Genomic DNA, 19321 nt, shown 5'->3' with positions numbered 1-19321 from the left:
TTGTGGTGGTTGTTCCCACTTGCATTGATGAGTGGGGGCTGAGCTGAGTTCTCCTTGCCTCAGCTACCTATGGAGTAAGGCAGACAGTGGACCACACATAAGGACTGCTGCAGTCAGTCAGAGGTGTTGGGGGAAGAACTGAGATGCAGGAAAATTAACTTGTTTCCTGTGAATGCTGATTGGTAAAGTTTGCTTTCAGTACTAACTGTGTGAAAACCTGGCCAAGAATAACCCCAGGTCCTTAGGTGTTTCCTGCATGCCAGTGGGGGTAAATTTTGCTCTTAGCATTTAGATGCTGCTGAGGGGGTGAGGATTGGACTTGCAGGAGAAAATCTTCTCTTTGGAGCTTCTGCTTCTTTCATACTGTGAGGTCAAAACCCAACCCCTTTGCAGGCCTGGCTGAAGTGTGACCAAACCCCAAACCAAACCCAAAAAACCCTAATCCCCAGACCAAACCCCAAAACAACCCCAAAGAAGTAAACCCCAAAAGACCAAACCCCAAAGACCAATACCCAGGCCAAACCCAAAGGAGCAAACCCCAAAACAACCCCAAAGGAGCAAACCCCAAACCAAGCCAAAAAAACCCACCAAACCCCAAAGCAAACCAACCAAAAAAACCCCCAACAAACCCCAAAGCAAACCAACCAAAAAAAACCCCAACAAACCCCAAAGCAAACCAACCAAAAAAAACCCCAACAAACCCCAAAGCAAACCAACCAAAAAAACCCCCAACAAACCCCAAAGCAAACCAACCAAAAAAACCCTAAACCCAAACCCCAAACCAACCAAACAAAACCCAAACCCCAAACCAACCAAGCAAAAACCAAAACCAAACAAAAAAACCCAAATCCCAAACCAAACAAAAATAAAACCAAACCCAAACCAACCAACCAAAAACCCCCATAAAACCAAACCCCAAACCAACCAAACAAAAAGCCCCCACAAAACCAAACCCCAACCCCAAACCAACCGACCAACCAAAAAAACCCCACAAAGCCAAACCACCCAAACCAACCAACCAAACAAAAACCCCCCAGCTCCAAACCAAACAAAAAAAAACCCAAAGGAAGAAGTCAGGCCATAGGGTTTGTATACAGCTGGTTGCATTAGAATGTCTTTTGAAGCACATTCCATGTTTCCACAGTAGCTAATAATGTGTGTTCAGTGGGAAAACTGCTCTAAAATATCTCCAAATCATAGAATGGTTTGGGTTGGAAGGGACCTCCAAAGGTCATCTATTCCAACCTCCCTGCAGGCAGCAGGGACATCCTTGCTGAGACCCTTGTCCAGCCTGACCTTGTATATCCCCATGGATAGGGCCTCAACTACCTCCCTGGGCAACCTGTTGCAGTGTTCCACCACCCTCATAGTGCAGAACTTGTTCCTAACATCCAATCTACATCTCCTCGTCTCTCATTTCAAACTGCAGGCCTTTGCAAAGAGTCCCTTTGTAGCCTTCTTGTAGCTCCCCTTCAGGTACTGGCAGGCTGCTCTTAGGTCTCCCCAGAGCCTTCTCTTCTCCAGGCTGAACACCCCCAGCTCCCTCAGCCTGTCCTTGTAGCAGAGGTGCTTCAGCCCCACTGATCATCTTCATGTCCCACCTCTGGACCCACTCCACCAGGTCCATGTCCTCCCTGTGTTGTGAGGGCTCCAGAGCTGGCCACAATACTCCAGGTGATGTCTCACCAGAGCAGGGTCAAGTGGTAGAATCAGCTCTCTGGATCTGCTGGCCATGCTTCTTTTGATTATTCATTTATTTCTGCAGTATTAATGTTGCATTCCTGTTAGCATCCAGCATCCACTTGGCTTGTTGAGAGCAGAATGGTTTTGGGTTGCCAATAGATGTGAAGAATATGATCAGAACTAGCCCTGCAAAAAGTACTTGTGAGCTATCACTGTTCCTCTGTTTTATCTGGGATGAAAGTTTACTTTCTGAGAAGCTCTAAAAAGCAGTTGGTGTTTATGTCTGTACCCTCAGAAGCTTCCCCCCCCCCCCCTTTCAAGGCATTTTAAAAAACCTCATTGCTGCTGTTGAATTGCTTTAATTGTTTTAAAACATTTGGGTATTCAGGGGGTGTGCTTTCTTGGGTTTTGGTTTTTTTATTTCCTCAGAATGGGAATAGATCTTGAGATGATTTAGGAAGTACTATTGCTCTCTTAGATATAAGCTTGAACTTACTCATTTCTGTAGTAAAATGCTTTTAAAACTAAAAGGGAAAAAAGGAAAAAGGGAAAAGAAAGGAAAAGGGAAATAAAGGAAAAAGGAGGGAAAAGGGAAAGAAGGAAAAAGGGAACAAAGGAGAAAGGGGAAAAGGGGAAAAAGAGGAATATAAAAAAGAAGTTGGAATCTAATGATTTAAAATTGGGCTGTGAAAGCCTCTAATCCTCTGCTGTCCAAATTAGCTTTCTTCATCCTATGTGCAGAAAGGAAGGCAGAGACCTTTTGGGCTGGATTTCAACAGCATTCAACAGGCCAAACGTTGCCAGATTGTTTGCACAGCTGTGTCTTAAGCAGGGACCGAACGACCTAGCAGGGGGAAAAGTGAATAGCAGCTCCTGTTGGCCAGAGGACTGAGTTTTCCTGGACAGTGCTCAGGACTTTCTGAAGTCATTGCACATGCTGGGTCGAGGCTTTGAGCCATATTTTCCCCTTTGTGCTTAGGAGTAATTCATGATTACCTTTTTTTTTTTTTTTTTTTTGTCATGGGAATATAATTGGCTTAAAGCATCTGAAGGAAATTCTGTGTTGAGCAAGAATGCAGTGTAGTGTACTTAGCTATAACTTGCAGTGAGAACTGGACAGGCTGAGAGCTGGGCAGAGAGGAACCCAATGAGGTTCAACAAGGATGAGTGCAGAGTCCTGCACCTGGGAAGGAAGAATAAACTGCAGCAGGACAGGTTGGGAGGGGATCTGCTGGAGAGCAGCCCCAAGGAGAAGAACCTGGGAGTGCTGGTGGACAACAAGTTGTGCATGGCACAGCAATGTGCCCTGGGGGCCAAGAAGGCCAAGGGGGTCCTGGGGGGCATTCAGAGGAGTGTGGCCAGCAGAGCCAGGGAGGTTCTCCTCCCCCTCTACTCTGTCCTGGTGAGACTTCACCTGGAATATTGCATCCAGTTCTGGGCTCCCCAGTTCAAGAGGGACAGGGATCTGCTGGAGAGAGTCCAAGGGAGGGCTACAAGGATGCTGAAGGGACTGGAGCCCTGCCTGATGAGGAGCGGCTGAGAGCCCCAGAGGTGGTTAGTGTGGAGAGGAGAAGACTGAGAGGGGATCTAATCAATGTTTATAACTATCTGAGGGCTGGGGGTCAAGAGGGAGGGGACAGGGACAGGCTCTGCTCAGTTGCACTCTGTGATAGGACAAGGGGCAATGGATGGAAACTCCAGCACAGGAGGCTCCACCTCAACATGAGGAGGAACTTCTTCCCTGTGAGGGTCCCAGAGCCCTGGAACAGGCTGCCCAGAGAGGTTGTGGAGTCTCCTTCTCTGGAGATTTTCCAGCCCCATCTGGATGCATTCCTGTGTGACCTGTGCTGGATTCTCTCCTCCTGCTCTGACGGGGGGGTTGGACTCGATCTCCAAATGTCCCTTCCAACCCCCAGCATCCTGTGATCCTACCAACCTCAGTTAGAGAATTTTTCTCTGCCAGTAAACTGATTGACTGTTTGTAGCAGTCTCTCACTGTTGTGAGAGGAGACAGTGCCTGTGTATCTGTCTTGCTTCCTTGCAGATTGTAGATTATGAAAGTGGACTCCCGAGCAATAATTTAATCAGTGGCATCAGAAGAGCATTAAGCTCCATTAAATGTTGGGTCACCATCAATGTCAGATGAGTATTAAATTATAGCTTGCAACTTAGCAATACTCATCCAAAAGGCGGTGCTTAGGTCCTTGGCAAGCACACAGCAGTTTATTATGGAACAGATGCTTCAGAGCTTAGCATCTGACTGCAGTGTCAAGTTGTGTCAGAGGAGATGGGCCCAGCACTGATGTGGTGCTCAGGCTTTGTGAGATACCTGTTAAGGGATCTCTCCCTGCCTGAACCATGTGGGTTCAAGTGTTTCATTAACAGCATCTCCTGTTGAAAGCTTGGAAGTCAAAGCACTGCTCTGTCTGCCAAACCCTGGCTTGTAGTGTGAAGAGGCTTACAACAAAGTTCTCTCTGCAAATGCTGGAGATGTGCCTCTGCTAAGGAGGGAGGATCCCTGCAGTCTGCTCAGAGTTTGAGTTTTTCTGTGGAAGGAACAGGGTTTTCTGTCTGGTTCTGGCACAGCATGATATTGCCAGCTTGATACTGGGAGAAGTACTTTGGTCACAGAATCACACAGAAATGTTCAGGTTGGAAATCACCAAGTCCAAATCCTTCTTGTAATAGGGGCTCCAGAGCTGGACACAGTACTCCAGGTGGGGTCCCACCTAGCAGCCTCTAGCTCTGAGGTAAGATGAGTTCTTCAAGTGGGAATCCTAACAAGATTTCCTTGCCCATGTGCTGAAGAGAATGGTTATGGCTCTCATCAAAGTCTTGGCCATGGTTCAGAATTTCTTACCTGATTGAAACCCCAAGGTGGGCAGATAGTTTCATGGGCACAGGATGGTGGCAGGATGTTTCAAGCCATGTTACAGGTTTTCACTGGCCCAGAGAGGTTGTGGAGTCTCCTTCTCTGGAGCCTTTCCAAACCTAGCTGGATGCATTCCTGTGCAGACTCCCCTGGGTGCTCCTGCTTTGGCAGAGGGGTTGGGCTGGATGATCTCTGGAGGTCCCTTCCAACCTCTGATGTTCTGTGATGCTGTGACTGCATTACTAGGGCTTAGATGTGGCCAAATAAATTGTTGCTGCTGTGCTGAGGTTATGGTACTTAGGGTTTGTAGCAGTGGACAGCAGGTGGGAATGTTGCAGTTTCATTTGGAGGAGCCTGGGACAGCTGGGCGGAAGGCAGTGGTCCTAAGGAAGGAGTCCTATTGTCTGCCTGCAGGATAGGCTGACAGAGGTGGGGGGGGGAAGTGTGATGCAAAACTGCTCCAGTCAGAAGTCTGCAGACCTCTCCAGTTGTCTTCTGCCCATAGTTTTCACCCTGAAGTTTGATCACAGGATCACAGAAACATTCAGGTGGGAAAAGAGCCTCAGGGTCACCAAGTCCAACCATGAACCCTACTCTGCAAGGGTCACCCCTAAACCACATCCCCAAGCACCACATCCAAACCACCTAGAAACACAGCCAGGCTTGGGGACTCCACCACCTCCCTGGGCAGCCTGTGCCAGTGTCTGACCACTCTTGCTGGGGAAAAATGTTTCCTAATATCCAGTCTAAACCTCCCCAGTCACAGCTTGAGGCCATTCCCTCTTGTTCTATCACTAATTCCCTGTCAGAAGAGACCAGCAGCAGCCTCTCCACAACCTCCTTTCAGGTAGCTGTAGACAGCAATGAGGTCTGCCCTCAGCCTCCTCTTTTCCAAACTAACCATATCCCCAGCTCCTTCAGTCTCTCTCCATCAGATTTCTTCTCCAGGCCCTTCCCAGCTTCCTTGCCCTCCTCTGCACTGCCTCCAGCACCTCCACATCTCTCTGGCATTGAGGTGCCCAAAACTGAACACAATACTCAAGGTTGTTAAAAAGTGCAGTCCCTGAAACCTGCATGTTAAATATTTTGTTCAGCTCCTACTTTTCTCTCCCTAAACAGTCCAACAACTTGTTGAAATGTTAATATTACACTATTAATAGTGAAGTTTCAGAATTTGCTCCCTGTTACAGTTGTGAATCTGGCGAACCAGCTCCAAAGGGGACTTTAGCAGAGCAGAACTTGCCATGAGAAGAAGAGTTGCCCCTTCTCTTTTACAGGCATTAGAATTGCCATTTCCTGTGTGTGAGTGCTCTGTGCATGCTTTATGGTGACAAGTCCTTTATTGCTGGAAGAGTTCAAGTTAGCAAAGCCCTCCTAGAAGTACTGAGGAGTGTTAAGGCATCACTGTGCCTTAGCAAGAGGCTACAATTATGAATCAGCACTAGGGTGCATGTGGTGCAGTACAAGAGCAGGATAAGGCTGCAAACTCCATCTTTCAGAGATTGGTTGGCATATGGGAGTGGTGGTAGGAGTGATGTGTTTGATGCCTTAGAATCAGGCAAGGCGTTTTGGTGTGGGTTTTAAATAGATTCATAGAATCATGGAATGGTTTGGGGCGGAAGGAACCTCCAAAGGTCATCTAGTCCAACCCCACTGCAGTCAGCAGGGACATCCTCCACTAGATCACCTTGCTTGGATCCTTGGCCAGCCTGACCTTGAAGTGCTCCAGGGATGGGGCCTCAGCTACCTCCCTGGGCAACCTGTTGCAGTGTTCCAGCACCCTCATAGTAAAGAATTTGTTCCTAACATCCAACCTAAATCTGCTCTTCTCTCATTTCAAAGCATTGTCCCTCATCCTACCACTGCAGGCCTTTGCAAACAGTCCCTCTGCAGCCTTCTTGTACCCCCCTTCAGGTACTGGGAGGCTGCTCTTAGGTCTGCCTGGAGGCTGCTCTTCTCCAGGTTGCAGGAGGTTCCACCTCAACATGAGGAGGAACTTCTTCACTGTGAGGGTCCCAGAGCCCTGGAACAGGCTGCCCAGAGAGGTTGTGGAGTCTCCTTCTCTGGACCCTTTCCAGCCCCATCTGGATGTGTTCCTGTGTGTCCTATGCTGGATTCTCTGGTCTTGCTGTGGCAGGGGGTTGGACTGGATGATCTCCAGAGGTCCCTTCTAACCCCTAACATCCTGTGCTCCTGTGATTGATTTAGTGCCATGCAGTCAACAGTTAAAAGCAAACTGTTATTAATTTTGCCTGCTGCTTGCAGCCATTGCTTTCCATGAGAGACTTCATTTCTCTTTTCCAAGGGATAGGACATTGACAAGACTTGAAAGAGGCTTAACACATCTCTGTAGATGAATTCAGCCTTTGAAGGGTATAATTCCTACTTACTGCATTTTGTTCATAGGCATCAATTGTATGAGCAAGTTATTATGCAAAACAGCTGAAGTGTAACTCAGGTTGTCACTTAAACAGATGTGGGTTTTTTCTTCTTCTTTAAAAAAAAAGTTAATATATTTACAACTTTTGCAAAGCTGACAACCTGATCTTCAAAAGCCTATTGACAAGAGAAATAAAAAAATAAAACAAAGCCCCTAACAAAGCTCTTTTGCTTGGCTGGGTTTCACTCCCACTTTGCAGGCTTCTGCTTCATAGTGTAGATTTTCATGATGGAATGTGCTCCTCTCTCTGCAAGAGGGAGATTGGAGGGTGGGTGCCATCCTGAGAGACCTGGAAAGGTTGACTGAGCAGAAGCTCCATGAGGTTCAATAAGGGAAAGTGCAAAGGTCCTGCACCTAGGTTTGGGCAGTGCTAAATATCAGTACAGGCTGGGTGGTGATGACTTTGAGAGCAGCCCTGCAGAAAAGGGCTTGGGGGTGCTGGTGGATGAGGACATGAGCCAACAGTGTGAGCTTGAAGCTCAGAAGGCCAATGGCATCTTGGTCCTCATCAGCAGAATTGTGGCCAGCAGATCCAGAGAGGTGATTCTGCCACTTTGCTCTGGTGAGACCTCACCTGGAGTGCTGCACCTAGCTTGGGAGCCCTCAATGAAGGAAGGACATGGACCTGATGGAGCAGGTCCAGAGAAAGGCCGTGAAAATGATCAGGGGGTTGGAGCACCTCTGCTGTGAGGACAGGCTGAGGGAGCTGGGGGTGTTCAGTCTGGAGAAGAGAAGGCTCTGGGGAGACCTAAGAACAGCCTGCCAGGACCTGAAGGGAGCCTGCAAGGAAGGCTTCAGAGGGACTGTTTGCAAAGGCCTGCAGTGGTAGGACAAGGGACAATGGTTTGAAAATGAGAGCAGAGCAGATTTAGATTGGATGTGAGGAACAAGTTCTTTACTATGAGGGTGGTGGAATACTGGAACAGGTTGCCCAGGGAGGTAGTTGAGGTCCCATCCTTGAAGCTATTCCAGGTCAGGTTTGCCAAGGCTCTGAGTGACTTGGTCTAGTGGAGGATGTCCCTGCTGACTGCAGGGAGGTTGGACTGGATGACCTTTAGAGCTCCTCTCCAACCCCAAATATTCTATGATTGTGTGATTGGTGAAGCTTGGGCTTGAAATTTTGTCCTTCCATGTACTTTGGTGTAACTCTCTCTGCTTCAAATAGAGTTTGAAGCGGATTGTCTTGGCCAAGGAGTTTAAAACTGAAATGTTTTCAAGTTTTTAAGGCACACTGGACCACTGCATATCAGAATGTAATGAAGCTGTACTTGTGTGGCTGTTTGGAAATGTATTTGAGCAGATGCTGTCCCATTATGGGTGATGTCATTGGGGTTCTCTCACTTGTGAAAGCCTTCCTGAGAGAAGGCACATAGAGCCAGGGAACACCAGATGTGGTTTTGCTGGGACTGGAAAGAAAATCAAATGTAGGAGAAAAGAGAATAATTAGGAAGATGGATGGAAGTCATCCTATAAGCACTCCCAACCAAGCCCAGCATCCTGTCTCCTGTTGCTCCAGGGAGAGGTTCAGTGGAAGTGTAGCAAAGCCAAGGAATTGTGTTGTAAAATTAATTGCATTGCTTTCAACCCTGTTCCCTGCCTGCATGAAATCTGTAGATCACAAACACCCTCCTACTCCACCCTCCACCTTCCCCTCACTCCAAAAAAGAATTTTCAAGCTCTATCTGAATTATTAACAGTTTTTTTCCAGTGGTGGTCACTGTAAATGTCTGAGGTGAACTAAAGCTTTAACAAGCTGACCTGTTAGAGAGCAGTGAAGGGGAAAAGGCCCTGGGAGTCCTGGTGGGTGGAAGGTTGACCATGAGCCAGCAATGTGCTCTTGTGGTCATGAAGGCCAAGGGCATCCTGGGGTGGATTAGAAGGGCTGTGGGGAGTAGGTTGAGAGAGGTTCTCCTGCCCCTCTACTCTGCCCTGGTGAGGCTGCAGCCGGAATATTGTGTCCCGTTCTGGGCCCCTCAGTTCAAGAAGGACCTCAAGGAACTGCTTGAAAGGGTTGAGCACAGAGCCACAAAAATGATGGAGTAGAACATCTTCCTTATGAAGAGAGCCTGAGGGAGCTGAGGGTCTTTAGCTTGGAGAGGAAGAGACTGAGGAGTAAGCTCATTCCTGTTGATAAAGAGGGAAAGGGTGAGGGTCATGAGCCAGGCTCTGCTGGGTGATGCCCAATGACAGCACAAGGAGCAAAGGGTGGGAGTTGAGGCAGAGGAAGTTCCATGGAAACAGGAGGAAAATTTTTTTCCCTGTGAGTGTGACAGAACACTGGAACAGGCTGCCCAGGGGGGTTGTGGAGTCTCCCTTTCTGGAGTATTCCAAACCCAGCTGGATGTGTTCCTGTGTGACCTGCTCTAGGTGCTCCTGCTCTGGCAGGGGGGTTGGGCTGGATGGTCTTTGGAGGTCCCTTCCAACCCCTGACGTTCTGTGATGCTGTGATCAAACAACTGTTGCAGGGTTTCTTCAGAGACACAATGTTCCAGCTTGTTCTGAATAGATACTTTCTAACACCAGAAATTCTTGGCAGCAAAACTGGTTTTGGTGCTGAAGAGCTGTGTGGAAGGCTGTGGCAGACATTATTTGACTGTTTTGTATAGCAGCATCTATTAGGCCAGGTGAAGGGGGAGGAAGAAGTTCCCTTGTGACAGCAGCAGGGTGTTTAATGTGAGTGCTCTGGACTGTGCTGGAGCAACGCTGCAGGCTTAGGGCAGTGTGGCTGGAAAGCTGCTGGCAGAAAGGGACCTGGGGGTGATAAAGGACAAGCAGCTGAAGAGGAGGCAGCAGTGTGCCCAGGTGGCCAAGAAAGCCAAAGGCATCCTGGCTGGGATCAGCAATGCTGTGTCCAGCAGGAGCAGGGAGGGGATTGTGCCCTGGCACTCAGCTCTGGGGAGGCCACACCTGGAGTATTGTGTCCAGTTTTGGCACCTCAATCCAAGAGAGATGTGGAGGTGCTGGAGGCAGTGCAGAGGAGGGCAAGGAAGCTGGGAAGGGCCTGGAGAAGAAATCTGATGGAGAGAGACTGAAGGAGCTGGGGATGGTTAGTTTGGAAAAGAGGAGGCTGAGGGCAGACCTCATTGCTGTCTACAGCTACCTGAAAGGAGGTTGTGGAGAGGCTGCTGCTGGTCTCTTCTGACAGGGAATTAGTGCTAGAAGAAGAGGGAATGGCCTCAAGCTGTGACTGGGGAGGTTTACACTGGACATCAGGAAACATTTTTTCCGTGCCAGAGTGGTCAGGGATTGGCACAGGCTGCCCAGGGAGGTGGTTGAGTCCCCAAGCCTGGCTGTGTTTGAAGGTGGTTTGGATGTGGTGCTTGGGGATGTGGTTTAGGGGTGAGCCTTGTGGAGTAGGGTTGATGGTTGGGCTTGGGGATCCTGAGGCTCTTTTCCACCCTGAATGTTTCTGTGACTCTGTGAAATGCAAACAAGTGCTGGCATTTGAGAGAACAACCTGTGCTTATTTACTTGCTTGGTTAATGTCAGGGATCTGCTTGGCTTCTATAAACATCTTTTGACTGCCTTAGATATTATACTTGGGGGTTTGTTTTTTCATTTTATGCTTTCATATCTGATTCATTTGTATTTTGCAGAGTGGTGGGATGGTTCCTGAGGCATAGTATGTGAAAGTTCTGGAAGTGATGAATATCAGAAGTAGAGCTTTGCTCTTTTCTTCTTCTTTGTGACAGTCCTACACATATCAAAGCATTTGACCAGGGATTTTTTAAGTTACAGCTGTTTCTTTGTCATGTGGAGGCGGATGTACTGCTTTTTTTCCTGCCCACAAACTCTAAAACCATCCCAGAATTTCATATTGTGCTGAATTGTATCAGCTCCTGCTAAAGAGAGCATGGAGCCTGGGAATTGCATGGGCGGTGTGAGAGGGAAGAATGAGCAGGAGGGAGTTCACCCAGGGTTGGAAGAAACTTTCCCTCCTGCCTGCCTGCTGCAGGCTTGGACCACTGATGGCTTTGCACTTCTTATAGTCCTATGTGCTAGTGTGAAGCACAGCTGCAAATAATCATGGAAGAGAGTGAAAAGCTATGGAAAATTCAGATTTTTGTATCTTAAGTCGTGAGGGGCTGCTTCCAGCCTTTACAGTGAGTCCCTTCTGAACTCCTGAAGCAGCTTAAAATCATAGAATTGTCAGGGCTGGAAGGGACCCCAACATTATCTAGTTCCAACCCCCCTGCCATGGGCAGGGACCCCTCACACTAGATCAGGTTACTCACAACCACATCCAGCATGGCCTTCAAAGCCTCCAGGGATGAGGCTTCCACCACCTCCCTGGGCAACCTGTGCCAGTCTCTCACCACCCTCATGAGGAAGAATTTCTTCCTAACATCTAATCTGCATCTACCTCTTTCTAGTTTTGCTCCATTCCCCCCAGTCCTATCACTCCCTGACACCCTCAAAAGGCCCTCCCCAGCTCTCCTGGAGCCCCCTTCAGATACTGGCAGGCCACAAGAAGGTCTCCTTGGTACCTTCTATTCTCCAGACTGAACAGCCCTAACTCTCCCAGTCTGTCTCTTTTGGCAAAGCCTCCTTTGCTTAGGGGATGTGGTGGTTTTGTTCCAATGCTTACAGTCATCTTTGGGAATTTGGGAGTTTGTCAGTGCTGCATGGTGCAAAGTTTTTTGGAGGCCAGGTGGGCTGCCCAGGGAGGTGGTAGAGTCACTGTCCCTGGAAGTGTTAAAATAAGCCTGGACGAGGCACTTAGTGCCATGGGTTAGTTGATTAGAGGGTGTTGGGTGATAGGGTGGACTGGATGATCTTGAAGATCTTTTCCAACCTGGTTGATTCTGTGATTTCGCATTAATGCCACTGGAGCTGGGGATGTGCAGCCATAGCCTCAGAGGTGGGACAGACCACCCCTGCCAGCCCTTTCCTGCTCTGGCACTGTGGTGTTGGTGGTGTGCTTCGACCTGGGGCACTCATTCAGTCTGTTTCAGTGTCATTGCTGCTCACTGGTTGCTTGAGAGGTGTGTTGGAGAAGTAATAAGGGGCACAGACAGTTAGTAGATGGGCAGTTCTTCTGCCATTGTAAACCAGTGGTGTAGCCTTGTGGCAAGCACCAGGATCTTATGTTTGGCCTTAAAGTGAGATTTCACAGAATCACAGAAACATTCAGGTGGGAAAAGACCCTCAGGGTTACCAAGTCCAACCATTAACCCTACTCTACAAGGCTCACCCCTAAACCACATCCCCAAGCACCACATCCAAACCGCCTTGAAACACAGCCAGGCTTGGGGACTCCACCACCTCCCTGGGCAGCCTGTGCCAATCCCTGACCGCTCTGGCACGGAAAAAATGTTTCCTAATATCCAGTGTAAACCTCCCCAGTCACAGCTTGAGGCCATTCCCTCTTGTTCTATCACTAATTCCCTGTCAGAAGAGACCAGCAGCAGCCTCTCTACAACCTCCTTTCAGGTAGTTGTAGACACCAATGAGGTCTGCCCTCAGCCTCCTCTTTTATTTTGTATGTTTGATGATAAGCTGTGTTTTAATTTTGCTAGGCTTGGTTGGGAGTGCTTACAGGATGACTTCCATCCATTTTCCAAATTAATCTCCCTTTCCCTACATTTGATTTTCCTTCCAATCCCAGCAAAAACATCTGGTGTTTGCTGGCTCGCTATGGCTTCTCTCAGGAAGGCTTTCAGAATTAAGAGAGAGAACCCCAATGACATCACCATAACTGGACAGAATCTGCTCAAATAAATTTCCAAACAGTTGTGTAAGCACAGCTTTATCTCATTCTGATAGCCATCATCATAGAATCATTCAGGTTGGAAAAGAGCCTTGAGATCATCAGGTCCAATCAGGAACCCTACCAAGGTCACCACTAAATCATATTGCTGAGTGCCACATCTAAAGGACCTTTAAACACATCCAGGGGTGGTGACTCCACCACCTCCCTGGGCAGCCTGTGCCAATGCCTGACCACTCTTACAGGGAAAAACAGCTTGAGGCTGTTCCCTCTTCTTTTATCCTTAATTTACTATGAGAAGAATCCAGCACCAACCTCTCTAAATTGTCCTTTCAGGGAGTTGTAGAGGGTGAGAAGGTCTTCCCTCAGTCTCTTCTTCCTCACACTAAACAGTCCCAGTTCCTTCAGCTGCTCTTCATCATTCTCATTCTTTGGGCCCTTTCCCAGCTTAGTTGCTCTTCTCTGCACCCACTCCAGCCCCCCTCAATGTCTCTCTTGCATTGATTTGCCCCAAAACTTCCACTGGGGGTTGTTTGGCTGCTCTTCCTTCCACAAGGCAAGAGGTTTCTGCTACCCTTTAGCAGTCATACCAACTTTGCAGCACACTTCAGCATTTCTCCTGTGCCAAGGCCACAGCTGCAGTTGCACAATGTGGTCACAGTAATGTGCTGCTGAGTCCTGCAGATGACAATCATTAGAACCTCTTGCATTAAGAACAATGTTGATAATCAGGGCTCCTAGTCCTTGATTCTCCCAGAAGCAGAGCTTGACACTGGTTTCTTGCAATGTTTCCCATGGTTCAAGATTTCAAACCCTTTGCAAAACTTGCATGGGGGCTTGGGCAAAGATTAGGGCTTTGCTGTACAAATGGGAAACAAAGGACACCCAGAGAAATAGGAATGGTTACATTTGTCAACAGCCAAACAGAGCACTGTGGAGATGATTCCTGTAATTACCAAGTCTAACTTACAACGACAAGCTCTGGTTTTAAGCAGTCCAACAGCAAGGACTGATTTTGTCGGAAATATCTCCTGTTAGACACTCCCAGTCTTGTGTCTCTTTAAATCACAGAATCAGCCAGACTGCAAGAGAGACCTCCAAGGTCATCAAGTCCAACCAATCACCCAAACCTAACTAATCAACCAGAGCATGGCACTGAGTGCTTCATCCAGGCTCTTCTTAAACACCTCCAGGGATGCTGACCCCACCACCTCCCTGGGCAGCACATCCCCATGGCCAATCTCTCTTTCTGGGAAGAACTTCTTTCTAAGCTCAAGCCTAAACTTCCCCCTGCACAGCTTGAGACTGTGTCCTCTTGTTCTGGTGCTGGTTGCCTGGGAGAAGAGCCCAACCCCCACCTGGCTACAACCTCCCTTCAGGGAGCTGTAGACAGCAATGAGGTCTCCCCTGAGCCTCCTTCTCTCCAGGCTAAACACCCCCAGCTCTAAAGGGATCTTCTATGGAGGGGCTGATGGGAAGTAGTTGTGGCAAATGATTCTGAAACTGCCACACAAGCCACAGTTAAATGATTTTGTTTTTTCCTGGGTGCAGATTTGCCAACATTGGTGAGTCAAGCAATTGTCATGAATATTTTTGTTGTCTTCCCCCCTCCCCTTCCTTACCCTATATGAACTACAAGCATCTGTCTAGATTACATCTGAAGGACAAAAAAATCCCATAGATAGCAAGAGGAGGAAGAGGAATGGCTTTATTTGGAATGAAATGTCAGTGAGTGTTTATTAAGTGCATCTCTCATGTCTTGTTCTGGACTTGTGTTGCTAGTCTCTTAGCCGGGAAGTCACTTGTATTTTATTTTACTTTAATTTCTTTCCCCTTCCCCTTCCCTCCCCTTCCTCCCCCTTCCCCCTTCCCTTTCCTCCTCCTTTTCCCCCTTTCCCCCCCCCCATTTTTAAATTTATTTTATTTTAGTTTATTTTAATTAATTTTTCTTTTCCTTCCTTTTCCTTCCTTTTCCTTCCTTTTCCTTCCTTTTCCTTTCCTTTTCCTTCCTTTTCCTTTCCTTTCCTTCCTTTTCCTTCCTTTCCTTTCTTTTCCTTTCCTTTCCTTTTCCTTTCCTTTCCTTTCCTTTCCTTTCCTTTTCCTTTTTTCCTTTCCTTTCCTTTTCCTTTCCTTTCCTTTTCCTTTCCTTTTCCTTTCCTTTCCTTTCCTTTCCTTCCTTTCCTTCCTTTCCTTTTCCTTTCCTTTTCCTTTCCTTTCCTTCCTTTCCTTCCTTTCCTTTCCTTTCCTTTCCTTTCCTTCCTTTTCCTTTCCTTTCCTTTCCTTTCCTTTCCTTCCTTTCCTTTCCTTTTCCTTTCCTTTTCCTTCCTTCCTTTCCTTTCCTTTCCTTTCCTTTCCTTCCTTCCTTTCCTTCCTTCCTTTTCCTTCCTTTCCTTTCCTTTCCTTTCCTTTTCCTTCCTTCCTTTCCTTTTCCTTTCCTTTCCTTTTCCTTTCCTTTCCTTTCCTTTCCTTTCCTTTCCTTCCTTTCCTTTCCTTTCCTTTCCTTTCCTTTCCTTTCCTTTCCTTTCCTTTCCTTTCCTTCCTTTCCTTTCCTTTTCCTTTCCTTTCCTTTCCTTCCTTTCCTTTCCTTTCCTTTCCTTTTCCTTCCTTTCCTTTCCTTTCCTTTCCTTCCTTTCCTTTCCTTTCCTTTCCTTTCCTTCCTTTCCTTTCCTTTCCTTTTCCTTTCCTTTCCTTTCCTTTCCTTTCCTTTCCTTTCCTTTCCTTTTCCTTCCTTTCCTTTCCTTTCCTTTCCTTTCCTTTCCTTTCCTTTCCTTTCCTTCCTTTCCTTTCCTTTCCTTTCCTTTCCTTTCCTTTCCTTTCCTTTCCTTTCCTTTCCTTTCCTTTCCTTTCCTTTCCTTTCCTTTCCTTTCCTTTCCATTTATTTCATTTTATTTATTTTTATTTTCTTTTGTTTTCTGCCTAATGAGGTTGAATATTTGAATGCTGCTGTTCTCATTCAGCAGCCTGTGTAAGCAGTGTGGGATTTAAGTTGAGGAATATCAGAAGGGACTTACTGCCGCCTTTTTTTTTTTTTTTTTTTTTTTAGGGATCTAGCATATGTTCATCTAGGGCCTATTTCTAATACATATTTTTAGAGGAAATGTTTTTATGTATAATCAAGATTCTATTTCAAAACCAATAAATGCCATTGTGCATGGGACTGTGGTGGTCAAACAGTTCATGCAATTAATATATCAGATGGGAAAACTGAGCTAAAGGTGGTGGGACACTGGCACAGGTTGCCCAGGGAGGTGGTGGAAGCCTCATCCCTGGAGGGTTTTGCAGCCAGGCTGGATGTGGCTCTGAGCAACCTGCTCCAGTGTGAGATGTCCCTGTCCATGGCAGGGGGGTTGGAACTGGCTGATCCTTGAGGTCCCTTCCAACCCTGACAATCCTATGAATCTATGAAAATATGGAGAAGTGTGAAGAAATCAAGAAAGATGACATCAGATAATTCACAGAATCACTGATGGAATTATAGAATGGTCCTGGATGGAAGGGACCTCCAAAGGTCATCCAGTCTGACCTCCCTGCAGTCAGCAGGGTCATCCCCAACTAGATCAGGTTGCCCAGAGCCCTGTTACCTTGAATATCTCCAAGGATGGGACCTCAACCACCTCCCTGGGCAGCCTGTTGCAGTGTTCCAGCAGCCTCCTCGTGCAGAACTTGTTCCTCACATCCAGTCTAAATCTGCCCTTCTCTAGTTTGAAGCCTTTGGTTAAATGGCCTTACTTTCAGATGCCTGACAGAGAAGAATACCTGTTTGTTATTGCTGTTTTTTCAGTTTGATGGTAATGATAAGCATGTGAGAGAGATGGCAGCAGTTGGGTAAATGGAGGACTCCCACTGAAATGCTTTGGGAGCATGCAGGACTTAATGCTCTTTGACATGCTGTGAAGGAATGGTTTCTGAGAGGGAGGAATGAAGATCTTCCCGTTGGACACCACACTGAATGTGCGTGTTCTTTGTTGGTTTAGACTTTGAGTGCACCCTCAGGGAGTTCCCAGGATGTTAGGGGTTGGAAGGGACCTCTGGAGATCTTTAAGTGCAACCCTCCTGCCAGAGCAGGAGCAGAGAATCCAGCACAGGTCACACAGGAACACATCCAGACAGGGCTGGAAAGGCTCCAGAGAAAGGAGACTCCACAGCCTCTCTGGGGAGCCTGTGGGAGTCTGCAGACAGCACCAAATTATCCCCAGGTGGAAAAGCCATCATAGATCTCCAAAGAGTGACATTTGTTTAACATTTTTTTTTTTTGTAGTGTTGAAATAATTCTTTTAAAGGTAGGGCAACTATTCTCTCTTGGTTGAGTTTTGGTTCCAGCTCATTTTTCTTTTTAAATTTAATTTTATTTTTGCTTCCTGTGGCAGGACAATAATGTTGCTGACTTCTTCTTCTGTCCTGTTTCTGCAGGTCTTGATGATTGCCTGCAGCAATACATAAAGAACTTTGAGAGAGAGAAGATCAGTGGAGATCAGCTCCTACGTATCACACATCAAGAGCTGGAAGATCTTGGAGTGACACGAATTGGCCATCAGGAGCTTATCCTGGAAGCAGTGGACTTGCTCTGTGCACTGGTAATCTCCTGGGGGTGAAACTAGGGTGGGGAGGAGAGGGAGTGAACAGTTGTTTGTGTGTTCAAAGCTTCTTTAGAGTGCTTGATCTAATAACATTGCAAAGTGTCTCAGTGCAACACCTCTGCTGTGAGGAGAGGCTGAGGGAGCTGGGGGTGTTCAGCCTAGAGAAGAGAAGACTGGGGGTAGCTCAGAGCTGCCTTCCAATATCTTGAAGGGATCCTACTGGAAGGCTGCAGAGGGACTTTTTATGAGACTGTCTAGAGACAGGACAAGGAGGAATGGTTTGAAGCTGAGGGAGAGCAGGGTTAGACTGGAGCTGAGGAAGAAGTTCTTCAGCATGAGGGTGGTGAGAATGGAACAGCCTGCCCAGGGAGGCTGTGGGTTCCTCCTGCCTGGGGGTGTTCAAGGCCAGGTTGGATGAGGCCTTGAGCAGCTCAATTCTGGCCTAGCTCTTTCCTGTCACCAGTTACAGCCATTCTAAGCAGGTGGAAAAAATCTGCTTTACAAGCCGCACAGAGACAAAGAAAAGCATGGGGGCTAACACATCAAGGGAACATCCTAGCACCAAATTTCTTTTGCCAGTTAGTGTATTTTGAGGAGAGAGACTAAATGGAGCTTGCAATTCTGGCCTAGCTCTTTCCTGTCACCAGTTACAGCCATGTCTAAGCAGGTGGAAAAAAGCTGCTTTACAAGCCGCACAGAGACAAAGAAAAGCATGGGGCTAACACATCAAGGGAACATCCTAGCACCAAATTTCTTTTGCCAATTAGTGTATTTTGAGGAGAGAGACTAAATGGAGCTTGCAATTCTGGCCTAGCTCTTTCCTGTCACCAGTTACAGCCATGTCTAAGCAGGTGGAAAAAAGCTGCTTTACAAGCCGCACAGAGACAAAGAAAAGCATGGGGGCTAACACATCAAGGGAACATCCTAGCACCAAATTTCTTTTGCCAATTAGTGTATTTTGAGGAGAGAGACTAAATGGAGCTTGCAATTCTGGCCTAGCTCTTTCCTGTCACCAGTTACAGCCATGTCTAAGCAGGTGGAAAAAAGCTGCTTTACAAGCCGCACAGAGACAAAGAAAAGCATGGGGCTAACACATCAAGGGAACATCCTAGCACCAAATTTCTTTTGCCAATTAGTGTATTTTGAGGAGAGAGACTAAATGGAGCTTGCAATTCTGGCCTAGCTCTTTCCTGTCACCAGTTACAGATTTGTCTAAGCAGGTGGAAAAAAGCTGCTTTACAAGCCGCACAGAGACAAAGAAAAGCACGGGGCTAACACATCAAGGGAACATCCTAGCACCAAATTTCTTTTGCCAATTAGTGTATTTTGAGGAGAGAGACTAAATGGAGCTTGCAATTCTGGCCTAGCTCTTTCCTGTCACCAGTTACAGCCATGTCTAAGCAGGTGGAAAAAAGCTGCTTTACAAGCCGCACAGAGACAAAGAAAAGCATGGGGGCTAACACATCAAGGGAACATCCTAGCACCAAATTTCTTTTGCCAGTTAGTGTATTTTGAGGAGAGAGACTAAATGGAGCTTGCAATTCTGGCCTAGCTCTTTCCTGTCACCATTACAGCCATGTCTAAGCAGGTGGAAAAAAGCTGCTTTACAAGCCGCACAGAGACAAAGAAAAGCATGGGGGCTAACACATCAAGGGAACATCCTAGCACCAAATTTCTTTTGCCAATTAGTGTATTTTGAGGAGAGAGACTAAATGGAGCTTGCAATTCTGGCCTAGCTCTTTCCTGTCACCAGTTACAGCCATGTCTAAGCAGGTGGAAAAAAGCTGCTTTACAAGCCGCACAGAGACAAAGAAAAGCATGGGGCTAACACATCAAGGGAACATCCTAGCACCAAATTTCTTTTGCCAGTTAGTGTATTTTGAGGAGAGCGACTAAATGGAGCTTGCAATTCGAGTCTAGCTGAGAGGTGTCCTTGCCCATGGCAGGGAGGGTGGAGGAGATGAGCTCTGAGGTCCCTTCCAACCTGAGCCATTCTATAACAATTTTAAGTTGTTTATTTGTTTTTAAAATCACAGAAT

General features: G+C 47.1%; 1 protein-coding gene across 4 annotated transcripts in view; it reads left to right on the top strand.

Moving 5' to 3' along the window:
* The window catches only part of CNKSR2 (connector enhancer of kinase suppressor of Ras 2), a 236725-nt gene that overhangs the window by 22368 nt on the left and 195036 nt on the right, over positions 1-19321 (top strand). For all 4 annotated transcript variants that reach the window (XM_054399320.1, XM_054399319.1, XM_054399314.1 and 1 more), the window contains exon 2: positions 17116-17279. In XM_054399320.1, coding sequence (XP_054255295.1) covers positions 17116-17279 — 164 coding nt within the window. The remainder of the gene's footprint in view (positions 1-17115; positions 17280-19321) is intronic.

This window comes from Indicator indicator, chromosome 1, assembly GCF_027791375.1.
Source record: "Indicator indicator isolate 239-I01 chromosome 1, UM_Iind_1.1, whole genome shotgun sequence".
NCBI classification, from domain to species: Eukaryota; Metazoa; Chordata; class Aves; order Piciformes; family Indicatoridae; genus Indicator; species Indicator indicator.
The sequence above is the reverse complement of the archived record's forward strand: the minus strand, read 5'-3'. Positions and strand labels throughout refer to the sequence as shown.